The sequence below is a fragment of the Tyto alba genome, unplaced genomic scaffold, assembly GCF_018691265.1.
Source record: "Tyto alba isolate M040663 unplaced genomic scaffold, T.alba_DEE_v4.0 Super-Scaffold_40, whole genome shotgun sequence".
Taxonomy (NCBI): Eukaryota; Metazoa; Chordata; class Aves; order Strigiformes; family Tytonidae; genus Tyto; species Tyto alba.
In genome coordinates this window covers 26,971,337-26,996,976 of record NW_024881316.1, presented here as the reverse complement: position 1 = coordinate 26,996,976, position 25,640 = coordinate 26,971,337, and the positions used below count along the sequence as shown (strand labels likewise).

At 33.2% G+C, this 25,640-nt stretch overlaps 1 protein-coding gene across 2 annotated transcripts in view; it reads right to left on the bottom strand.

Annotated features, from left to right (window-relative positions):
- CSMD1 (CUB and Sushi multiple domains 1) overlaps window positions 1-25,640 on the bottom strand; it is a 1,179,538-nt gene that overhangs the window by 204,561 nt on the left and 949,337 nt on the right. For both annotated transcript variants that reach the window (XM_042802880.1, XM_042802881.1), the window contains exons 24-28: window positions 22,036-22,227; window positions 17,765-17,891; window positions 14,516-14,718; window positions 5,835-6,026; window positions 2,969-3,107 (exon numbers count right to left, since the gene is read on the bottom strand). In XM_042802880.1, coding sequence (XP_042658814.1) covers window positions 2,969-3,107; window positions 5,835-6,026; window positions 14,516-14,718; window positions 17,765-17,891; window positions 22,036-22,227 — 853 coding nt within the window. The remainder of the gene's footprint in view (window positions 1-2,968; window positions 3,108-5,834; window positions 6,027-14,515; window positions 14,719-17,764; window positions 17,892-22,035; window positions 22,228-25,640) is intronic.

The following is a 25,640-nucleotide window of genomic DNA, read 5'->3' as shown; positions in this document are numbered from 1 at the left end:
AGCAGGTACATGGTGTGCTGGGTGAAGAACTGGCTGAAGGGCAGAGCTCAAAGTATTCCAGTGAATGGAGTTACATCTGACATGATCAGTCACCAGCGGTGTTCCTCAGTACTCATCTCTAAGTCCAGTTCTATTCAATATATTTATCAAAGATCTGGATGCAGGATTTGAATGCACCATTACCAAGTTTGCTGATGATGCCAAATTGGGAGGTGTTGTTGACTGTCTTGAGGGATGAGAGGCCTTGCAGTGGGATCTAGATTGATTGGTGCTTTGGGCAATGATTAATTTAAGAATGAAATTTAAGAAGAAAAAATGTCTGATTCTGCACCTGAGGTGGAGTAATGACGGGTACAAGTATAAGCTGGGAGAGGAATGGCTGGAGAGCAGCCCTGCAGAAAGGAATCTGGGGGTGCTGGTTAGCTGCATATTCAATATGAGTCAGCAGTGTGCCCTGGCAGCCAAGAGGGCAAACCCTACCCTGGGGTACCTCAAACTCTATAACCAGCCAGTCACAAGAGGTGGTTATCCTGCTGTACTCAGTGTTGGTGCTGCCTCACCTTGAGTACTGGGTGCAGTTCTGGGCCCCAGAATTTAAGGAGGATGTGAAAATACTTGAATGCATCCAGAGGAGAACAAAGCTAGTGAAAGGGCTGGAAGGCATGTTCTGTGAGAAGTGGCTAAGTGGCTTGTCCAGTTTGGAAAAAAGGAGGCTGAGGGGTGAACTCATTGATCTCTGAAGCTTCCTGAGGAGGAGATATGGAGTCAGAGGTGCTGATTTTCCTGATATTCAGTGACAGAACACATCAGGGGAGGTTTAGACTAGACATTAGGAAGTGTTTCTTTGCCTGGAGGATGGTCAAACACTGGAACAGGATTCCTAGAGGTGGTCAATGCCCCAAGACAGTCAGTGTTTAGGAGACATTTGGACAATGCCCTTAATAACATGCTTTAACTTTTGGTCAGCCCTGAAGTGGTCAGGCAGTTGGACTAGATGATCACTGTAGGTGCATTCCAACTGAAATATTCTATTCTTTTCTATTATATTCTAAAACTTGAGGAAGTTATTGAAAGCATTGCAGAGACAGCATTATTTCAGCACTGACATGACATATAAATCAGAGGGAGTTTGTGATAGTGCATTGCTATTTGTGTTCTAACATTAAATATATTTGTAAAACTATCTCAATTTACTTCTCTATTCCAAAGTTACCAGCATGTATTTGCACTCTTTTTCATTAAATAAGAATCGGTATTACCCTTATGGTCCATTTATACTAAAAATATAGTATGAAAAAAGAAAAGTAGTCAGTGTTTTGCATTTTGTCTATTCGATACCCATATGTATACAGATATACAGATAACAGTGTTGGTTTTCCCATCCTTCATTTGTATTCTATTTTTCCTTTTTTTTTTTTTTCTTTTTTTTTTTCAGTTTTCTGAAAAGATTTACAAGATTAACAACCCCACAGTCTACACCTTGAAAAGTCTTATTTCACCATCAGTCAGAAGATGGATGAATTTCCAATAATATGCTCCAATATCAGATAGTTTTGTAAGAGTTAGTGCCAAAAACTTGGGAACCTATGGCATAAACTTTTCTTTCAGATTTCTAAGGAAGATTTCTGTCTGGAGAGTTTAGAATTTATAGCACAGATATCACATTTAAGAAAGACTTAGGCAGCCCTGTGTGTACTACTGGATTGCAATTATTTATAAAATGTACTGGAAGTATAGCATAAACTGTGAATTCCATTATATTTCTCATACTTATATTCCTTAAAATAGACTTCACAAACAAACCTGAATACTGAGTAACTAGGTTTCTTTTGTCTTACTTGAAATGGAGCATTTTGTCTGATTATTTAGACAGTCCACAAAAATATGCTGCTTACCACACCTATCATGTGACATCTTCAAGAGTGTAATTAGTGTAGAACTATTCTCATTCCCTAATGGTATTTGATCAAATACCTGAAGAACAAAATTATCACATTCTTGATCTTATGTTTTCAAGTATTTTAGACTTTGATTATTTGATTTCTTGTGTATCAATATTTTATTAGAAAACACATTGAAATCAAAGAAATAAACTGTTGGGGTTTTTTTGTTGTTTTGGTTGTTCGTTTGTTTGTTGGTTTGTTTTTTGGTTTTGTTTTTTTTTTTTTTTTTTCAAAAAAGCATGCAAATATTATACAACAAAATTCTGAATATGCCATTCTCTCATCCTAAAAGAATCAGAATTGATCACCAACCTACTCAAGTCAACAGCAATGTTGCCATTCTTAGCTTAAAAATCACTAAGGACAGAGAATCCAAAAAAGAGGAAAATTTGCATTTGCTTTCATAGATATAGCAAGTAAGATGATTATATAAGCCTGATTCAAATAGAAATGGTAAATTGAGACAGGAATATGACTATATCCCTGAACTTTAATTTGTGTTAAAAATCTATGTAACAAATACAGTTTGATGATGGAACACTAAGTAAATAAAACTTTTTTTAAAATTATGAGACAACATTATCTAGATATCTTTTATCTCCTGACTAAGTAGAGCAATTTTTTTTTTTTCCTGATCTAATCATTCCAAACAAAACGCATTTGGTGTGTATTTGTAAAAAACCTTTAAGAACTGAGTTACAGATAGAGTTTCCACTACAGTCCATGTCTCTATTCTAAGGTACAAAAAGCTTTTCTACAAATTTACATTGTTTTTCAAAGTTTTTTATGTTATAGGTCACAAAAAGTTTTGATGCTCAGGAATAAATTCGATACCAAAAATATCATACAACTGTATTATTTTCTTTTACGTTATTTGGAAGCAATGATACAGCACATATTAGACGTATGCTCCAGGATTTAGCCAGAGTATACAATTAGAAGCTTTAAGAAGTAATAAATGATGCCATTTTTAGATGTGACAATTAGAACACTTTTAAAGAGAGGCATTCGTCTAGAAATGGTACCTTTTGAATATCAAGGCAATGACAAAGTCAGGGTTTACTTTTATTCTCCAGTCACATTCTTTCCCAGGAGGATAAGGCTGTGGATAGTTAGGTGATAAAATAACTCCTGCTGGGCCTGTCAGGTTTCCTCCACATGCAGCTGTCACAATGTAAAAAGAAATAGGAATATGGTAACATGTTAAATTCACAGGCACATAATAGCTGTTAAACAGGAGTAAATTGACTTCTACATTTACCAAAAATAATAACTGAAAAAAACCCAGAGCTTTCCCACTTCCACCTAGCAAACATTTCTGTATTTTTATTTGAAAATGTGAGCTCTGTTTACATTCAAAAGAAGCACAAGCAAAATTATTTCTAAAGGAATAAAAATATGAAGTTAAATAGGAAGTCCTGTATATTCTTGCTGTTAATCCCATCTCTATGAAGCTGAAGTATTTCTTATGCACTGGAATTACTTTAAGAAGTTGGAAAGCTCAATAGCAGGATACAGGATGCTGTTTCTTTTGACCATAGATGTAACACAAAACAGATTGATCTACTCAGTAAAGGTATTACCCAAACAAAAAATCAAATACTTACCATAAATTGAATGTTGCTTTTAAACAGATAAGAAATCCAACTTCCAAAGATGATAATCACATAGATGTCTAACTAAACAGTACAGTACATGGGCTGCACGTTACCAAGTCACACACGCTGATAGGGATACATTTTTAGTGCAAAACAGTTCATACAAAAGAATTGGAATCTGCATTAAACATTTTAAAAAAGGATTTTTTCAAGTCAGTTCTGGTCTGGTCCAATGGACTGAATGCTCACTAGTAGTTGGAGTACAGCAAATGCACACATAGAATACATCTTGCATTTTAGTTTCATTCAAAACCTCCAAGAAAATTCAAAATCATGAACTAAAGTGTGACCAAGAAAATTTACTTGGAAACCATGCTCCTAACCCAAATGAAAACAATAATGAAGATATTCCTCTCGTAGTATTTATAAAAATGAATTAAACTTTTCCCAACCCTCCCATTCCATTATTTATTTAATCTTTTATTTATTTAAACTTTTAGTAAATTAATGTATCTGTGATTTTATGTATCTGTGGTTTTTTATCTGTAGTTTTGGTATTTTAATCCACAGCAGGATGTCAGGTTTTTGTGCTGTTGTTGGCTTTGTTTATCTTTTTTTTTTTTTTTTTTTTTTTTTTTTAGTTTTTATTTATTTTTGGTTTTATTCACAAACAGTTCCAGGAAATGTTACACATTTTCCTTATGTGTGCTGATGATTCAGCCTGAGATAGCCATGATGAAAGTTATAAAGTACAAACAGAGCAGAAGACATTAAACAATCAGGAACAGAAGTCGCACAATGTTCAGAGTACTGAGTAGTACAGTTATTCAGTGTAAAATATTTTTCATTTATAAGTCAGCATACTGAAATAAGGGCTTCATGGTAATTTTTAAAATGACATATAATGAATTTACAGAACCCTTAAGGATTCTAATATTGTCATGTCTACAGTAAAGGTTATTTTTTTTTGCTTTCCTGTCAAAGTCACCTTGAATATATTGGAGAATAACAATATATATATACTTTATTCCCATAGGTACTCTCTTTCCTTCCTTATTTCCTTCTTTTGTATTTTGGTTTGGTTTGGGTTTGTTTGTTTTTTTTTTTTTTTTTTTTTTACTGGACTGCAAAGAAATATGGAGTGATTATAATTATAGAAAGAGTATGAATCTTCTGTACCTTTAGCCACCAGGTATCTCTTATTCGTTATTTTTGTTTAAATATTTTTTATCTGTGAATAACCCCAATATGTTTAGTAAACATTTTCCATACTTCTATTTATACATTGCACACAATGTATTCAAAAGACAATGTTCAGATTATATGCTGATCCAGTTCTGCTAGATGACTTGGAGTTAGAGACATTATCCTGCATTGTCCTGAATCCTTCCCAGTATTTCAGAGATCTCTGTAAACACTTTAGAGAAACAAAGGGAGTGCAGTTGTTTGGGGATTTGCTTTTTTTGAAAAATCTTCTCCAAATAAGCTTTTTAGGATCATTAAAATAAATCTTCATTTGATTATAAATCAACAGGTAGCAAAATCATAAACATTTTAAAAATTATTATACCTAGCAGATAATCTTTCACAGATGTTGATTAACTCTTATCTTAGAAGAGCTATACTGTTGACCTTAAAATGCATTCCAGCAAGATTTTTAAGCCTGTCATTATTAGTTTACTGACCAGAACCCCAGATGAACCTTTATGCCATATTGAACTGTAGAATGAAGAATCAAAATCTGTTTCAAAGAAAGATCTCCTACCCTCTCCTGGTGTTGAGGAAATATATTTTAATTCTTTCAACAACATTGTCACTTGGACCCCCTTCTCTGCATCTACCTTTCCCAACAAGAATCCTGCTTTACAAAAAATATCTTTAGTTTCCTAGGGATTGTACAGGGTGGGTATCTAATCTATAAGATAATTCAGACAAAAGTCAGGATAAATATTGGATTACAGTTTGTGTAAATAAATTGTTACATAGAGATCATTATAATGAGACCATTTCAATTAGAATTTTTTTTTTATCCAAATCACTTCTTCTGTCTAATTATTTCTATTAGACTTTGTCAATTTTAAACTTGTATGAAGCTTAAAGAATACAATAAAGTGAGAAAATTACATCTAAAATAGCGTTAAACTTGAGAATGGGGCTGTCAGTAACCTTAATTATGAAATAACTGGGCTCTGTAAAGAGCATCACTCCAGCATGATCGTCATATGATTACTAGTTGATCAAGAAAACTGATCTGTATTAATCTTAACCAGAAATTAACATTTCATCTTATTACCTATGCACGTAGGAGGATCAGGTTGCCAGAAGAATCGGTTATTCAGTTGCACACATGTAATTTTGGCCTGTCCTTGAAGTTGGTAGCCAGGGTCACATTGAAAGGTGATCGTGTCTCCAGGCTCTCTGCTGTCTCCATACCTAGTGCCATTCTGTGGTGTCCCAGGATCATTACAGGTTGATGCAATGGAAGCTGTAAGAGAATGATGAAATATAAGCTTTCAGGTGCCAACACTAAACATCCATAACTAAAAGCAAAATATTTTTATATGAGCATTCCAAGCAGAGGCAATATTATTTACTCATCATTTAATATAGGAAGGAATTTTGTTTCTTTATTTTTATGATAATCTGCTCACTGAGAGATATGATTATGTTTGCTTCTTGCCAGTTTCCTTAGTATAAAATATGGCCTGAGAGAAAACAAACACAAGCTTTTCTTTCTTTTATTTTTCTTCTTTTTCTTTTGTCTTTTTTTTTTTTTTTTTTTTTTTTTTTTTTTTTTTTTTTTTCTCTAGTTAATGTGTCAAAAGAGCTAGCAACTTCTTTTCTCACTTGAATGTTCTGGTTATCAAACCAAATTTTTTTATGCACTTCGATGCCTTTTGCACAATAGGGAAAATATCATAAGGTAAATAACATTTTTATAGTCTTAATATCCAGCTGGCTGAATTGAATAGCAGTTTTATGTAGCCATGAAGTTCCCATTTCAGGGGCAAGCAACAACTTAGAGTATGCTAAAACTAAATCTAAGCAAATTATCTCACCTATATTCAGTCTCCTGAGTTTGGGTATGGATTTTACTTTGTAAAAAAAAAAATAATTAAAAAAAAATCAATGTTAAACTGAGCAGAACAATCAGTATGGTATGACCCAAGTAAGTAATCATCCAGAAAGTGGATACACAATCTACATCCACTATGGATTTGTGGAAGGTGCCCAGTCTCTTTTATTGGTTTCAGGTATTGGACATCCTGAGTTACAGTAAACATTGTAGTCTTCCCAAGGAAACAATGCCCCATCTCTAGAGGCTATTAAATCACTGAATTGCACTTTGCTTCCTACCACTGCAAGCTGCTCCACCCAAATATGTCTTTTTCAAAGAACTTACCACAATTGTGAGCAAAAGACAAAATAAGAAGTTCCAAACTCAGTGTCACAATCAATATTAATGATATTGGTGTGTATCTACAAGTCCATCTACCACTTTCCTCATCTTCATTCAGCCAAGTTTAAACTTCTTGAATACAGTCCAAAAACCTTTTAAAAAATCTGCTACACTATATCCTTCTGCTCATCTCCAGTATTGCAAGGGATAATAACTGAAAAATGTGAAACATCAATATTAAATTATTGTATTTTTTCCTAATAGGAACTATGCACACTTTCTTGTGCACTCATATATTAGACAAATAATTATTCTTAAACAGATTCATAACCATCTTAACTCTATATCTGATGTATTTTTAAGGTGTAATTTTGCTCTGATGTCTGTAAGACATTATGAGACTAATGGGGAGCATTCAGAGAAAAACTGATATAATTTATTAAAAGCATATATGTCATTGTTAAAACTTGTTTTTACCACTTTGTTGGCTGATGAGTTAAAGTTATTGCTACTTATCATATCTGGCTGCGCCATTCTCCAGTGTTCTCTGGTAAAGCAGTATGTACCGTTTCAAGTATTTGGGTTTTAGGATACCATTACAAATTACAGGCCAAAAAAACCTAGGAACAGAAAGTATCATATACTCCTAGAATCATAGAATTGTAGAATACCAGGTTGGAATGGACTTCAAGGATCATCGGGTCCAAACTTTCTTGGAAAAAGCACGGTCTAGAAAAGATGGCTCAGCACCCTGTCCACCTGAATCTGAAACATGTCTGATGTTGGGGAAAATTTATTTCTTTTTCTTTTATAAACACAACACACTTCAATTATTTTAAATAGATGGGCACAGTCTATTCCATACCTCCTAGAAATGATGTGTGTTAGTGATAACAGTCCATACTCCCTGCTCTTTTTTTTTTTTTTTTTTTTTCTGGTGGGAAGGGGAGGGCAGTAGAATTTTTTTGAGTTTTTCTGTTACCCAGGAAACATTAATATTTCATTAAAATGATTTTGCTAGCTCTTTTCAAATTGTACAAACCAAAGGCTTTCATAAGATAAAAGAGCTCCATCTCTATCACCACTATGAAATATTTCTGACCATAATGTGTGGGTAATCCATTTTCTATATTAATATAACTGCATCTACGCCTTCCGTCCACACCAAAAGAGTACATCACTGTAAGAAGCAACAAGAGCAACTAAACATTTGCAAAAATGAAACAGTTATCAAATTGTACAACTGGAAAACACTTTTTAGTGTTGTAAATATTCAGGAGAGAGAAAAGTTGAAAAAAGAATGAGAAAATTAAGAAACAAATATTTTAGACTGGTAAAATGGCTTTATGCAAATTCTAGCAAATAAGTGATCACTTAGACAAATCACAGAGACTGTAAAACTTCTCTATATTCATGGGTTATGATAATTGACATACTACGAACACAGGACCTTTATTTAACATTTTATTGTTCATAACTTTTTGACCTTTTTTCCATTCTAAAATAATACATCTCAGACTTTGGGATGGTTCCTACATCTAAATGAAGTAACAGATATTGCAGGTTTTTTAACAGTGGTGGACATTTTTTCCACCAGAATTTATAAGCATCAATACAAGAATTAAAGTAATGGCTGTCATTACTAATGAATACTGTGTAAGCACTCCCCAGGCACCACTCTGACAATTTACCTGACATCCCATATTAACGCAGTTTACTAAATGTATACTTGGCCACAGGGGAAGGAAAGCATGGTCATGACCTCAGAGAAGTTATTTTTTATTTGAGACAATAACAGCTCTAAAAAATGGTTCACTATAGTGCATATCTGCTAAAGAATCATAATTGTCATAATAAGGAATCATAATAAAGAATCTTATACATAAGTATATGAACATAAACTCATCTCTGTCATTAATAAGTCATTTTTTCAACAAATCTCCAAATAGCTTAGTTTTCTCCTTAAAAGGTCATGAAATATCTCAGCAAACATTTTTTCCCATTTTGACATGTCAAGTATGTACCAATTATGAAGGACTAATGCCTTTTCATATTAATTTCATTGTTAATCTCCATTTCTTATATACAAAGTTCTAAATTCTAAAACCAATCACAGATGTTTAACAAGCACCAAAACATTCTTTACACTTTTGTTCTGGCAGCCTCAGAAATTATTTTATGTATTTGAAACTAACAACCTTTTTATCCTGGCACATACACTTGATCTTAATTAAACAAAACACCAGACATTTAAGCACTGATGTGTCATCTAGTTAAGTGAACATTTAGACAGTCAACTTTTCAACTTGTCTCCTTTCCAAGTTGTTTTACTTATCAAAATTCCCAAGAGATTCAGTAACTGCATGAAAATTAGAAGTGTACTATTGCTTCACTTGGTACTGTGCAAATATATAGAAGATATAGAAGATATATGTATTGATAAATAATCCAGACATCAAAAATCACCAGTTCTTCTGTCATCACTCTTCTTTCATAACAGGCCCTTTTCTTCTCCCCCCCCTACACTAATATATAGACATGCAATTAATATCTAGCTTGCTTACTTCTAAGAAAGGCTATGTTCATGCTGTGATGTAACATTGCTATATGCAATTGTCAAAAAAAGCTGATGAATTCAGAAACTCAAAGCTGAACACAATTAAAACTTATGCTGTAAAGTAAGGAAAGAAATAATTACATTTTAGATTCAAGAATGTTAAATCAAATCAAATTCCACAGTTACACTTTTTAGAAATGACTGAGAAAAATTAGGTGCCTAAAATGGTATAGCCAGGAGAGGGGATTTGAATTCCTTTAAGCTGGAAAAAAACTAAATTGCTGCTTCTTAGTTCTTGCACACGTTCTAAGCAGTAAGCTACATGATACTCAGTGGGTTATAGAGTAACACTGTAGAGATTTCCCATCTCTTACTGTCTCATCTGCTCAGAGTGGAACAGGCTCCTGTGTACATAAAAAATGGAACTAGAGGTAGGTGTCAGAAGAATTGGCAGCTGTGAAAACCACAGATTGCTAGGGAGTTTTCAGACCTCCATATGTTGGCAGGAACTGCATTAAGCCTCTCTGTTTTTAAATTAATAATCTTCCAGAATCCCATTTTAGTTCCTATTTTGGATTTGGGCCCCAAATTACATTTTCAAAGTTGATTTAAACTTCACTGAAAATCAATAGGAGACTGTTTTTGAGACTATGACACACTGTATATTTGTGTGTCTGTAGCCTGTGAGCAATATGTTAGATTTGTGCCTAATTTATTTTTTACCTGAAGGACACTTGTTTGTTTGTTTGTTTGTTTTTTTTTTATCAGTTTGCTTAGCCTGTAATCTATTTGAGCTCAAGAAAAAGAAAACACATCACCTTCATTAATATCATTTTCACTATGTCTGTGGTAAACAATTGTGCAAACCATTTGCTCTAGTGTTATGCTGCGGACACTATTTTTTTTCTACACCACATGGTTATAATAATAACAAAGACTTTTCAGGAGCTTGGCTTGTAAATTGAAGACAACGCACAAGCTTCCCCTGTTTAGTGCATTATGCTTGCATAATAGGTTTGAGAAGGATTTTGGTATATCAAAGCTGAGACATTGTACATAGGATTTTCAATGATTTTAAAATTAACAAATATTTCCAAATTTAAAAGAATAGCATTTGCTCCCTAAAAAAGTATCTCATGTAATATGTATAAATGTACAGACTAAGAACTGTGTAAATTAGCATCAACAACATATTTAAATGTCTTGTAATGTCCAATAATGTAAAGAAAAAAGAAACCCAAATGTTAATGCATCCTCTTTCATTATGTCTGAAGTATAAAATTTCACAAGTTTAGAGATAACCATCAAAGTAACCTACATGTTTAATTTCCGCTTAGTTCCACAGAAACCAAATGAAGAACAGCTACCCTCTATGAGGCTGAGGATGCCTTGCCCAGGCCATGGATTAGATGATGAAAAGGTATGCTCTGGCAGTTTCATTAGCATGAAACTGTGCTATTGTGAGCATGCAATGCAACATTTATAGCATCACAGAAATCAAGAGGAGAATTAACAATGTCATAGAACCAGAGGTAGGCATAGAAAATTATTATAGATGGATCTCACTCTAGAAAATTATTTAATTTTAATTATAAGAAGAGGGCAAATAATTCTTTTATGTATTATAGTCTTGAGCAAAATATAAGAAATCAGCTGAGGAACTATGAATGCATCATTTAGTTTAAGGAAAAGATACAGTTGTCTTAAGTTACAACAGCTGAGATTTTAGTTCAAGCAAAAAGGCTAGGCTGTAAAGGTAGATACTATTAGGTATTGTTAAAACAAGACTAACTGAGTCTGTAAGAATGATAATATGACTAGCAACTGCTAGCGCTGTTCCTATCATCTGCCACTTCTATTGGTTTTGTTAAACATCAATTAAACAAATTATATGGTTAGATATAAACAAGCTCTCAATAAATAAACTTCAGGTCAATAAAATCAGTGATCATCCACTAGCATGGGATCTAAGTGCTTTCAGAATTCGAGCAGCTATAGATTAATCATTCAGGGCAAGATTGATCTGCTTCAGCATGTGTGACTAGTCTCACTCTAGATGCTTTACAATATTCAAGGTATCTGCACAGGACTAGAAGATATGACCAGGGACTTATGGGTGTACAACCTTCTGGAGTGGCAGACAGAGACTAGCCAGTATACCTTATGGCATCTCAAAGGGAACTAGACACCTGTGAAAACACAGATAGGATTAATTTAACCTGTCATTAGATGTCCAGAAGTTTAAGATTTAATGTACATTAGTGTATCTAGACTTATAGCTTAAAAAAAAAAAAAAAAAAAAAAAGGCAAATTCAGAGGGAAATTTACCCCATTTACCTTAGACATGCAGAACAGAATTAAGATAGGTTAGAAAACTTCTTTTTTATGGTTAACTTAGGCAGGAAAATTTTGCTTCCAGTAACTTTTTTTCTTTGGAATATAGAAACCAAATACCAAATTTGCCTATACCCTTCTTGTATTCACTTTTTTTATTACAATCAGAAAGAGTTGGTTGACATGCCTGGTTTGTAATACACAGTTTAAATGTATTTAACCCCAGAATAAAGGTCAATTTTGTACAGTGAACTCCATTTTTTGTCCTTTCATGCATGATTAAATAGTAATTAAGTTTTAATGAAAAGCATTAGACTGATTACAATTAACATAATCACTCTTGTCAGTTCATGTCCTCATGCTCTACGTGCTGAGTTGAGTGGGCAAGAAAAGGTACTTTTAGCAGTGTTCAAACATTCTGTAAGCTTCAGCCACTTATATTTTTCTATTAAAAATATATCTAATTACATTTACAATCAACAGTAAGTAACTTATACGTGATATTTTATGATCTACTTCATACTATCCTTTCACAGCACCTCTTCTTTAGGCAGATGCAGTAAGGACATTCTAGAATGCAAAGTATAGAAAGTAATCAGCACATTCACAGCACAGTGAAACAAATTCTCCAGCTGAAGGTTAACAATTTAATGCGTTGTCTTTAAGCTGTTCATTTGACCTGATACTCTCAGAGGTATATCCTTTGTATGATCACATAAGTGGATGTTCATTGACGTAGACAATCATCCCAATTGCATAATCCAATACAGAAGTTACATGTATAAGAGGCCCAGATTCTTGAAGATTTTACAGTCCTGTACAACTGTGCATCTGAAATTTGCTTCTTGGATTGTAATTAATATTTAAATAAAATATACTTATTAATAAATGCAACACTTGAAAATCCTTTAAGTGTCACAAAGACACAAAACTTGAGCAATTACCTTCACAGAACTTGTAATAAAACATCTACATCTTCTGCAATTACCAGAAAAAAATTTAAGCAATTCATTTTTTTCATTGAGTTACAAACTACTAAAGTAGTGAAATTTCAGTATCCTGTGCAGCTTTGCTATAAACCGGCCTACAGTTTGGACACATGTTGAATACTAAAGCATGCAAAGATCCTCACTTATCCATTAATTAGTTTAAATCCTTCACAGATCAAGGCCACAGTGGTCTGCCTATTGCCTCAATGAGACTAAATCAACTAAGCTCTGATTTTTAGATTAAATAATATAACATCTACTTTAACATATTCTTTAAATCATAATTTTTTACTCCTTACAATTAAAAATATAAGTAACACATTCCACTTGTTAAGCAGGGTAAATGAATCTTTAATATTTTCCCTTTACTTGAGCTGAGGCGTTCAGTTCTTCAGCACTAATTCCAAATAATTCCAGTAAAACATAATCTGCAATTGCCAGCACGATCACCGAGTGCACCCATCAGATATTATAGTAAGATGACAAAATCAATTCTTCACCCTTAAAGCATTAAATTCTCTCCTATGTATTACAAGTATCACTGAATGTCAAAGAATGTGTTGACAACTCTAACTGCTTAAATATTTTCCTCCTTTCAAAATTTGTGCATAAACTTTTAAAGACTTTCAAATAATACAACATAAAATGTGTTTGCTAACTGTAACAGACTCCTTCATTTCCAAAAATGTATTTTTTTTTCAAACAACATGAAAAGCAGAATATTATATAGCACACTGCTCAGAAATTTTAGAAACTTGTATTCCATTCTCTGTCTTTAATTCATTTCTTATTCTTTTAACTACTCAGTGCTGATGAAAGAGCCTGGGGTTTGGGGTAGGAGGGTAAAACATTCAGAAAAATCAAGCAAAATAAAGGAAATGGGTAAATGTACAATGCATTATTTAGAGACCAGGAAACCCCCAAAGTATATTTCCTCATGTACGTAATAATGACTGAAATCTTATTAGTGCCCTTTAGTTCTGAATGACAGCACCTACAGAGAAGGTTTTAAGTAATAATCCTACTCTCACACATTTTATTAATACAAAATTCTCCTATGTTCCTGAGCAGAAATACACTTACATACATTATATCTAGATTTATAAGGATAGAACAACAGTCAAAAAAAAAAAGATATAGTCTTCCTGTAGTCCTACCCTACTTTTACTTTAGACCTGAAGATGAAATTGATTAGTTTAATAGTAAATTTTAAAATGTATTTCAATATGGTAAAATATATTTTATACTCCAGTTCAATCATGTACACAAACAGTGGTTAAGGTCATAAAAATGATGCGTCATTCAAGAAATGTTGTAAAAAAACAACCAACCAACCAACCAGTATAAACTGTAAATATAAAATAATTTATTATTTGGTAGCACGGGTGGAAACATTTAAAACTATCAGTGCAGAAGAAAAATTTTGTATGTATAAACCCATTTTGACTTGTTAAATAATGCTAATTAGATAATGCTAGTCATGTGGTTGGTATACAAAACAAGGAATAAGAGAACTTAAACATTCAAAACAAATCCAAAAATTCTCCCTAGTTATAGCTATCTGCATAATTAGATAAAATAATTAAAATAACATAATCAATTTTTTAAAAAATACTGAGGAAGTTGTGAGAAGATAAGCAGCTAATATACGTAAGAATAATATATATAACTAGTGTACAAAATTATTTACATACTTGAAAACTGAATGGAGAAGCCTGATTTGCTGATGAAGAAATCACTGTCAAATTGTAATGTTAATGAGTTGAAAGTGCTGTGAATATCCTCTGGAAGGGCTGACCCACTCCATTCTTTCAGAAGTATGCTGCTCTCAACAGGTCCATCCCATACCTTCAAGATGTCATGAGCGACCTCAGTGTCAAAAACAATAAAATGCAGACTGCAAGGAGAAAGTAAAAGCACTGCAGATTACTCATTAAACACAATTACACAAAAGTCCAAGCAATCATTGCCAAACTGTATTTAGTTTTGAGATGCTGTTTAGGACTGAAGAAGGGCTGGTGGTCATTCAGATCTGTCCATTTTTCCTGGTGGATGAACTGGTCTTGTAAGATAAATGTTATTCTTTTCTATAAATTCCTGAATTACAGAAAAAAAACATGATGGGGCATATTATATTTGTTCTATAAATTAAATTATTTTTATGATAGATATTTTAACAGACAAGAACTATGATTTCAACAAAGATTTCCTATATTCAAATGAGGATACCAAGAACACTGATTGGCTTGAATTATACGCAACTGAAAAAAAGCAGTAGCTACTCTACAGTATCATACATAGCACAGGGAATTCTGTCAGCATGGTATTTCCTTTCCTATACAAAATCAAAAAATGTATTATGCTATCTTTGTTGAAATTCACACAGCATAAATTTATATTAAATAGAATAATCTGTATTTACCTCCAGGTGAAGTATTAGATATAGAATGGTGTCCAAGGATGTTTTGTTACTAGTCAAAGTATGTGCATTGACTTCAAGTTCTGTGTGTTTACATTTTTAACATTGAAGAAACCTAATAGGTGAATACCAAAACTACTTTTTTGTTTCAAATAGTTGTATGTTGATATTTCTTCATTATATTTACATGGAAATAATTAATTGGAAAATTGTCATTTAAATGTAAAGGATGCATTGAAATCACCTATGATGGAGTGAATTATTTTGCTTAGTGAAACAGGATTACTAAAAATTTAAAAAAACAACCTCTCATTGAATAACAATCCATTTGTTTATATTATTTCGCCTGTTTAATTTTAAAAAGTAAAAATTGTCTTTTAGTGATGAGTTAAAATTATTGTCCACATAAAGTGAATAATTAAAAGGTTTATTATTTGTTAACTTTTTGCTCAAAATAAATAAATAGCTAATATTTTGAAGTAACATGCTTACTGGAAATCACATACTTCTGTCACTGCAGTATAAAACTAATCTCTGTCTCATTACATTAAACATATTATTATCAATAAATTATTGTAAAATGACAGAAATTAAGTTTATCTATCTTGCTTAGAAGTGAAATGTTTTTGTTAAATTATTACTTTCACAGCAACTTCCTGTTAGGCGTGGAGAAACTAACCTGAATATTGAACAGAATTTGACATTTCAAAGTTTTTGAATTTGTGTGTTACTACAGCAAAACTGAACTGAAAGTGACTTAAATTATTGGCATTCCTTCTACCTGAGTGATTTAACTATACATCTGCAGAAAAGTACAATAATATTTCTTGTCAGAATGTCAAACTGATGAGGAAAATCTGTTTTAAAAGTTCTTCTTGTATTACTAAATTCCTTCTGCCTGAGTTCTTGAATCCTTCCATCATCTTTCCATAAATCATTATAGGAATAAAATCTCCAGGTTCCATCATTTGGTTCTTAGCATGTACCTTTATTTCATGCATTAATCACCAGTTGGGTTTCCCTCATTTTCTGTATTCTTCTAATTTCTTCCCTTTGTTATGCTGCCTATTCTATATGGAGAAATCTACCAGTGCTTATCTATCATGCATTCTATCAGTCCTGTATGCACTTCTTACTAAAATATCATAATTTTTCTCAAATTTGATTATTCTCAATATTTTCTGAGATATTGCTGGTTATACTATTTATATGATTGTGGGAAAAAATCTGATGCTTACATAATTCAAAATGTTATATATGTTAATAATGATATGATGGAAGAGAGCAGGAATGGAAAATTAAAACCCTTCAGGGTTGTATATAAAGCTTTATAACACTAATCCATGTTGCTGCTGTTAATTGTCAAATCCTCCTCAGATCAAAGTATTTATGACAAAGAGACAGTCCCTAATAGCTACCCAACAAGGTCCAAAATGTTTGATCTCTGAGCACTCCTAATAGAGAGGCAGGAACTTTACAGCTGCTTGAGGTAATGTATTTAAGAAACAGTGTTGAATTATTATATTTGATTTAAAACAAATTATTACATTGTGTGTGACATTAAAATATAAAAGACTGCTATTACAATGACTCAAGAGGAGAATTTTGAAACCATAGTTGACAGGTGTATCATGTCCGGCTGAGATGGAGTTAATTTTGCCCATTGCAGCCCTCATAGTACTGTGCTTTGTATCGGTACTTGCAAAGGTGTTGATCACACACCAGTGTTCTGGCTATTGCTGAGCAGTGCTGGCACAGCATCCAGGCTCTCTCCAACATTCTCCCCTCCCCAGCAGGCTGGGGGTGGGCACCTTTGGGAGAGGACATGGCCCGGAGAGCTGACCCAAACTGACCAAAGAGATATTCCATACCATATGGCATCTGCTCAGCAATAAAAGCTAAAGAGGGGGAGGAGAGGAAGGGGCAGGGAATTTGTTATTATGATGTTTGTCTTCCAGAGCAAACACTATGTGTACTGAAGCCCTATTTCTCAGAAAATGGCTGGATATCATCTGCTGATGGTAACTAGAGAATAAATATTTTTGTTACCCTTTGCGTCCCTGTGTGGCCTTTGCTTTGCTTTATTAAACTGCCTTTATCATGACCTATGAGATTTTTTTTCATCTTATTTTCTCCCTGCCCTGTCCTGCTGAGTAGGAGCGGCTTGATGGGCACCTGGCATCCAGCCAAGGTCAATCCACCACAATAGCTTGGCACTCTGTTTACAGCTACAAAAAGGCATAGCAGTGCACCACTCTACTACTCTAAAGATTTATAGGACATAATATCTAGTGGAATTCACAATTCTGAATTAGATGTCTAGGTGTCCCCTACACAATTTAGATACCCAGGTTCCCTAGAGAATTGGCACTCATAAATGCCAGCAAGACAAGCATCAACTTTATTAATGTAAGACGTAATAATAAACAAAAAAAAATGTGTAGAAGAGTGCGATACTATAACACATGGACTATAATTTATAAAACACTGAAGTCAGCAATAAATACTGAAATTAAGCATGTACCTTATTGTCTTTCCTGGATCTGCTTCAATAATCCAAGTGCAATGAAGATTGTTGTCATATGGTGCTGGATAACCAGGGGACAAAATGCGTCCTGATGTAGCAGCATGAATTCGACCACCACACTCAGCTACAAAATAAGTAAGGATTACATTTATTTTTAGCAAGGACATAATATTTTGAACTTCCATTTTCTGTCCATTCCACATCTCCCTGTCTTCTAAAAGGGTAACAGAATGACCTAATATCTCTGAAGCAGTACACATACATAGAAATCAGGACATGTACATGAATTAAAAATGCACATATAATGATCTCATTCTTACCTTGTTATTAAGCAATAAACCATACTTCTGTGATTATGTTCAATATGAACTGAGACTACAAAAACATAATTGTAGCACCAGCAAGAGAGCAAAAATGCTTCAAAAATATTCCATCTAACATGTTTGGCTTTCCTAAGTAACACTAAATGCTGAAATTCAGACTTTACTGCACTGGGGTTTGTAATTAAAATCACTTTCTCTGCTGTTCTAATGTCAAAATGCTTTTAGTTTAATGCTTTCAAGTTACTTCTATATAACTTCTAGTTTAATTACATCAAAAAGCAGTTAGGTATTGCCTAGTAATTTCCTTTAGTACTTAAAAATTTAAATGCCATATGTCCACAAAGTGAGACAGTAAATCAGAAAGCTATGATTTGAAAGTATGCAGTATCTGGTCTAACAATTATTACTTTATTATCAATGCTATCTTAACTTTGCGGAGAGACCAACTGCACTGCTAAGTATCCAGAATTATATGATTTTTAACCTTGTTTGTTTAGAGCATCATGCTGTTGTCTGGCCAGTATAAAGATGGACCCTGGGGAAACAGGAACTGTGTAACAGTCAGGTGCCACTGAACCAAAAAGGATCAGTAACTGTTCAGTTAAGTGATTTACCTGAATTCCTACTTCATTTACAGTGTTGCTTTCCAAGTAGTGGTACTAAAAAATGCTACCATGGGGAACTCTTCAAGCACAGATGTACAGCAAGCATAGTGTAAGACACACATGACGGGAGAACCATGACAGTTGGACCAAATAATCTCGCAACAGCACTCCTAACAAATAAGTCTTATTCATACCACCAAGTCACTGTTGATAACCAAATTGTTAACAGGAGGAAAAATAACTGTAGAGGAAAGGTCACTGATTTACTTACCTATCTTGCTGGTTTGATCACCCAAAACACTATATATTATTTATAGAACAGCAGAAAGCTGCTTTAGTACAGAATTTCTTCAGATGAAACCTTTGCCTAAGATTTCAGTTACTTTACATTATACAAGAAAGTTCAGAATGCAATAATCACTGTGAAAGATAACTACAGATAAAGAAATGACTGATACAGTACTGTATCAAAGAACTCAGAATAACTCAGTGAAACCAAAATTATTTAACTCAGACAGTTTTATTTTAGAATTCTGAGTAGACTCATTTAGAAACAGAATACATGATAAAATTTTGAATGATGCATTATAGTTCATATTAAAAAAAATATCAGATTAAAAGTAAACTTTTAAAAGTGATTATAAAAAAATCCACAAAGTGTGAGTTTCAATATGTAAAAATGATCACATTGCAAAATTACCACCTCAAAGACTATACTATATAAATAAATGTACTATAACTAATAGAAATGACATATTCAAACAAGTTCTATAAACTTCTAGAGAAGGAATTACAGGAATTCATTGGTTTTCTTCATTAAGACCTTGAACACAGAAAAAAATGAAAAAAATGCTAAGACCAATATAACAGTGTATTGCTGAAAATTACTAGTATAGGATATATAGAATATGACTACATACAGGCTTGCAATTTTTTATGAACAAGACCGAAATTATTGTAAAGACAATAACGAATGTAAATGTCCCTGAAGAGAAGAGCAAATATCAAATGCTGATCTAAAACATAAGAAGCAAAAAATAATAGGTCTCCACAAACAGGAGGATGTTAACAAAATATGTCTAAGAAAGAAAGTGATGTTTGGAAGTTTGTGACAACTTAAGAAACAGGAAGAAAAGGAAGACAGTCCAATCAGAGTAGAAAGAGATAAAACTGTGATAGCACAAGATAAAACTGAAGAAAGCAAAGGCTATAGAAATAACACTGGAGGGGGAAAAAAAAATACAGAGCGTGAAATGATCTGCAGATGTTTAACTGAGTTTTCAGGGATCTTCATTACAAGTTTTCCTATGCACAGAACAATAGAAAAAACATTACAATTTAAATGAAGATAATAGACTGTTTTCGAAATGCCATTTAGAAAGATTTACCTTTAGAAGATTTTCAGAGAAAATCATGAGCATTTGACTTCTTGGGGAGCTAAGTAATGTTTCAGAAGAATTTTAAAATGAGAAACAGAAGAGGGAGTTTATATAAAACTGATGCAATCCTCAAATTTTATTTTAAAGACAGGAATGAGACCAACAAATAAAAAGATATGTAAAGAGATAAAGGTACATAGAAAGATAGCCTTGTGGTTGTAGAGAAAGAAAGCAAGAAAAAAATCTGTTTCAGGATGCAAAAAGAAAATTGACTCTTGATATTGGGGCATAATTCCACTTAGAGATGAAGATACTCAAGAAATAAAAGATTTTGGTACAAGTGATTCCAAAAGCTTTGCTACAAAATACAGAAACCAAATCTAGTAATGAAAGTTACAAAATCAAAGTATAATTAAAAAAAAAAAAAAAAAAAGGTAGAGTAGCAAGTAGCAATCATAGGTGGAATATAGAAGTTTAAAAGTATACTGTTATCAACAAAACTGAAAATACAGGTAGAGATATGTGGGTTTACAAATGATCATACTAAGAAAAGGAAATAGGTAGCTGGGTGGATTTATTCACCTAATAGACTTGAAACCAACAAGTATTTTATAATTGATTAAAATACTTACTTGCTAGTGAAAACAGGCACAAGAAAATATTACAGAAAATGACCTTAGAGTAATGACTTCATTTAAATTAAACAGGGAGATAGGCAAAGGTAGGATTAATTTTGACTCTTCTCTACAAAAGGGCAAACTTAGAGGAAAAGGAAGCTAACCAATTAAACTGAAGAACTTGAGGAACTGAATGCATAAAAAGCTTGGAAAAATCTTTAAATCAAAACTGGAAAGACTTGTTTTGACCTGTCATATATATATGACAAAAATTACAGATAGAATTCAAGAATCAAGTAGGAAAAATAACACCTCTACTAAGAGAGCAAAAATGCTGTTCGCTAATGTTTTTCTGGCACTTACCCTCTGGGTAAACTGAATTTTCAAAAGGAAGAGAACTTGCCTCTTTGTAGACTGTGGGTCTGTGAATGTGTTCATCAGGAAGAAGCTCCTGGAATGAAGAATGTAGCACCCAATATGGGAGAGAGGCAACAAGCAAGGATCCTACAGATCAAGTGCTGAAAACAATTGGTGGCCTGTGTGCAGCAGGCAGCAGAAGCAAAAACCTAAGCATCAAAAGGCACATAAAAAGAAAGACTTTCCCAAGGACTCATGGGAACTCCATGTGAAACTTGAACTCAGGAAGTCACTGGTAATTGCTGGACTGGAAAGCAAAAGTGGAGAGAAACTGCCTAGCAAAGGTACAATGGGTAGTAGCTATACCGGTGTTCAGTTATTTTACGCATCTCACCTAGCTCTTCTCTATTTAACATTTATGTTGATTGTAATGAAATACAGTTTTAGTCACTTGAGGACATGTGATATATAAAGAAAATGTCTATCTCAATGCTCTCACAAATGGGGTGTCCTAGAATAGCAACAGTGACTCAAGAGCATATAGATAAAACCATTCATCAATGTGGGATAAAAATTAGAAATTAGCTTAATAGGAATGAGGTGCTGAAATAATTTTTGATGAAAACAGATAAGGTAAAAAAATAAATCTTTATTTGCTTTATCATGGGGCTTACTTAGCTTGTGAAGTGTTTAGATAATACCACTGCCTGTGATAGCATATCAGACTCAATGACCCAGAATATCATTAGAACCAAAACAGTAGCCTTTCATCAGAGGCTGCCCCATAGAAAGAAGTGTTTCCCAGAAGTTTTGTAGCCATTAATAGCCAGACATCTATTTCAGAGAAGTTATATTTGTATGTCCACATTAAATGTTTACTTGAAACTTAAAAATTATTTACATCATTATCATATCATATAGACAGAATACTTGTTTTTTTTCTTTAAACATCAGACCAAAATCTTTCATTGTCACAATCCATATTACCTATGCAAGTAGGCAAAGGTTTGTCCCAAACTCTTCGATCTCCACTTAAGCAGGTCATAATACTACTACCATGCATTGTATAGCCAGGATTACAGCTGTATAAAATGACAGTGTCTATAAAATGTCCTTCATCTCGGATCTTGTAGCCATAATTTGGTATGCCAGGATCTTCACATCTCACTAGGTCAAAACCTGCAAACAGAAATGGGAAGGGAAGGGAAGGGAAGGGAAGGGAAGGGAAGGGAAGGGAAGGGAAGGGAAGGGAAGGGAAGGGAAGGGAAGGGAAGGGAAGGGAAGGGAAGGGAAGGGAAGGGAAGGGAAGGGAAGGGAAGGGAAGGGAAGGGAAGGGAAGGGAAGGGAAGGGAAGGGAAGGGAAGGGAAGGGAAGGGAAGGGAAGGGAAGGGAAGGGAAGGGAAGGGAAGATATATAAAATATCAAACAAAATATAATGCAAATGAATCTGATCTGGATGAAATTTATATTCTTGTGATTCAATTAGATTAGATATAACCAGAGTGACCAAAGATAAATTATATATAATTTGGTTAAATCAGAAAATGAAGCACTAAGAACTAAATATTTATTATGACATTAGTTTATTGAAGAAAGTGTATTGTCACAGATCACAGATTGAAATTCACTTTACTATTACATTAGATTACTATAATTGAATTAAATAAAATCTGATACAAAGATATGAAATTAATAATTAAATTAAATGATCTTGCTATTACTTGCTAACGTAAAAAATTTACTCAGGCTCTTAAGAAAGACTTAATTCTAAACCCATTTTTTCTGAAGACATAAATTAATTAAAAATGTAGATTGAGATTTGGTAGTTAAGAAGAGCCAAAAAATCCCCAACTGTTGGGTTTTGTTTGTTTTAAGACTAAAATATCCAACCTGTAAAATGATGTACTAGCCTTTGGCTTTATTTTGACTAACACAGTTGTGAAATTACTTCTATTATATTACTAAATATGTAGTATGTATATATCATAACATGTTAAAATATATTGATATTCACTACAAAAGTTTGTGTAGGTGTGTGTATGCTTACAAAGAAATAAAATACTAGTAATAAATAAATAAATACATAGGTTTGCCTAGAACTTGTGTCTATAACATAATACTCAATGTTGCAATAACAGGAGAATAAATTAGTTCATTACTTACTGCTTACTGGTTCTTCTTCTCCTCACCACAGACTGGTCTATATCAATCACATGGAATTTAAGGATTTTGTCCATTTACTACTTTAACAAAAATATCGTAAATGTAGATGAAATGTCTCTAAATCTACCAAACTTCTACAGTTCTTCTTGAGCCATTTTTCTCCAAATGTGGAAAGACTGTTCCCTTGTCAGTAGCCCTATCCCAAGGTGCCTGCTTCCTCAAGAGTCCCATACTCTACAAATATTCACTGAACTGTATATCTGTATCTGTAAATGACAAAATACCTCTGAAAGTTGTAAGTAGGAAAAAACAGCTTTGGTAAAGACACTGTGTCTGAGTACACAACAGTACAATGGGAATTTCTCAGCCTGTGCATCTGTCAGAGAACATGAAGTCCCATACAGAAATACATTGCTTTCTTAAATCTTATTTTTGAGTCTCTGTGGAAGCATTTTTATCAATAGAGGTGTTAAGTTTTTCTGTCAGTCTATTTTAAACTCAAATCTAATCAACTATTTATTTGCGGTAAAGTGTTAGATAAGCTGATTGTAAAGAACATAACCACTCACGGTCTTGGGCATCAAAATGCAATTTCCTATTTCCCACAATACAGAAAAAAATAACATGCAAATAAAAATATCTAGCTGGAAGCAAAAATATAAAAACTAAATTTAAATATCCTTGAGGCAGTAAACACTTCAGTATTTGCTGTTTTGTTCTGGAATATTCAGATATTTCTATCAAAAGACCATCTTGGAAAATTAATAATGATTTTAATCTCATCTAATTATTTATAATTCAGGAAAAGTCCAGTGATAGTCTCAATTTTTAGGGTTGTTTCCACAATATTCTTCCTAGAAAAAAAACATTAGGTACAAATAATCAGTGTAACAAAATAAAGAGTATAATTGCTTTTTGTATCTGATAAATAGAATATTCCCTGTAAGGGCATCCAATCAATGAATTACTGGCTTTCATGCCAAATTTTTTAAATGCCATTTTGAATACTCCAGAAAAGGTGCAAGAATGACAGTATATAAACTGTGAGCACACATTCACTACACTTTTCCACCAACAAGGCTATTTCTGTCAATAAGCCTATTAAATATTAGGGTATTTTACATCAAGTATGTGCTGTTAACTATGTGTAAATATAGCAAGATCTTGCCCTGTGTGTTCACAGGCAAGCTGCTTTTCCAGCTCTTATGCAATTTCTTCCCCTTCCCATCATCACAAAATATCGAACTTTTCATTCTCTTTTTCCCTGATGGTCTTGTACATTTGGTGTAATTTGTCATAAAGGACCATAGTTCAACCTCATTGTTCAAATGTTGCAACAGAACTTCAGTATTAAGGTAGATGCTGTGAACTTTCACAGTGGAGAAATATGGTCATGAGCTCCATATACTCACAGTTCTTGGATTTACCTGACATTGAAATGACCCAGCAGTCACAGAAATTCTGCCAATATTCTTACTGCTGAAAAAGATTTTTGTACTAGCAAATTGCTGCAAATTATTTTATTCTTGTTTCATTATAGAATTATCAAACAATAAATGGATAAAGGCTGGTTAAATTGAAACCAAAACATCCAGAATACAACTGGATGATTGTCCATCACTTCCTGACACTATTTATCCTTTGTGATTTGTTCTGTCATATTTGATATAAATAATTACAAATGTAGAAATACCAGTTGTCAGAATAAAAATTAATAATATGTCTGTAATATATGTGGACTATTAATTGCAACTTCTTTTCAATTCAGTTTAATTATGGTGGGTACTGAGGTTCTAGATACATTAGTAGGTAGTGCAGTACAGCAGAAGCAGTGAAACAGTAAAACTGAGGACACGATGCCCACACTATGTGCATTATCTGTTTTCACTTTGGACTAGGTTTTGTGTCCATTAGTGGGTGGAGGATTCCAAGTCTATCCCTGGAACACACCTTTCAGTTCAGTTTCAAGTATATGACCTCCAAAACCTGTCTTCAATATGAATGTAGAAGTAGTGAATGTTAATTTTGTGTCTGCAAGGGAAATTCTAAGGGATTCTATATAGTACAGTGTACTTTTAACAGAAGCTGATGAAGTTCTGACATATCTGCAAATATTGTATTCACCTATTTTGAAAGGAAGAGTACTATTTACTTATATATATATATATATGTTGTTTACAATGCATGTAAAACTACAATGGCTATATGAAAAATAAGTAATGTAAAATAAATAATTTCCTACTCTTATTTCTGGGAGAAGTGGTAAGCTATTTTGAAATAATCATTCTCCTGAAGCCAGACACACAAAAAAATAATCACCTAAATGATATACATTACCAACCTTTAAATATTTGGTCCCTACTTGGAAACTCTAACTTTGAGCTCAACACTAAGACTTCTATGAAGAGTATGAGTGAAAAAAAAAGGTT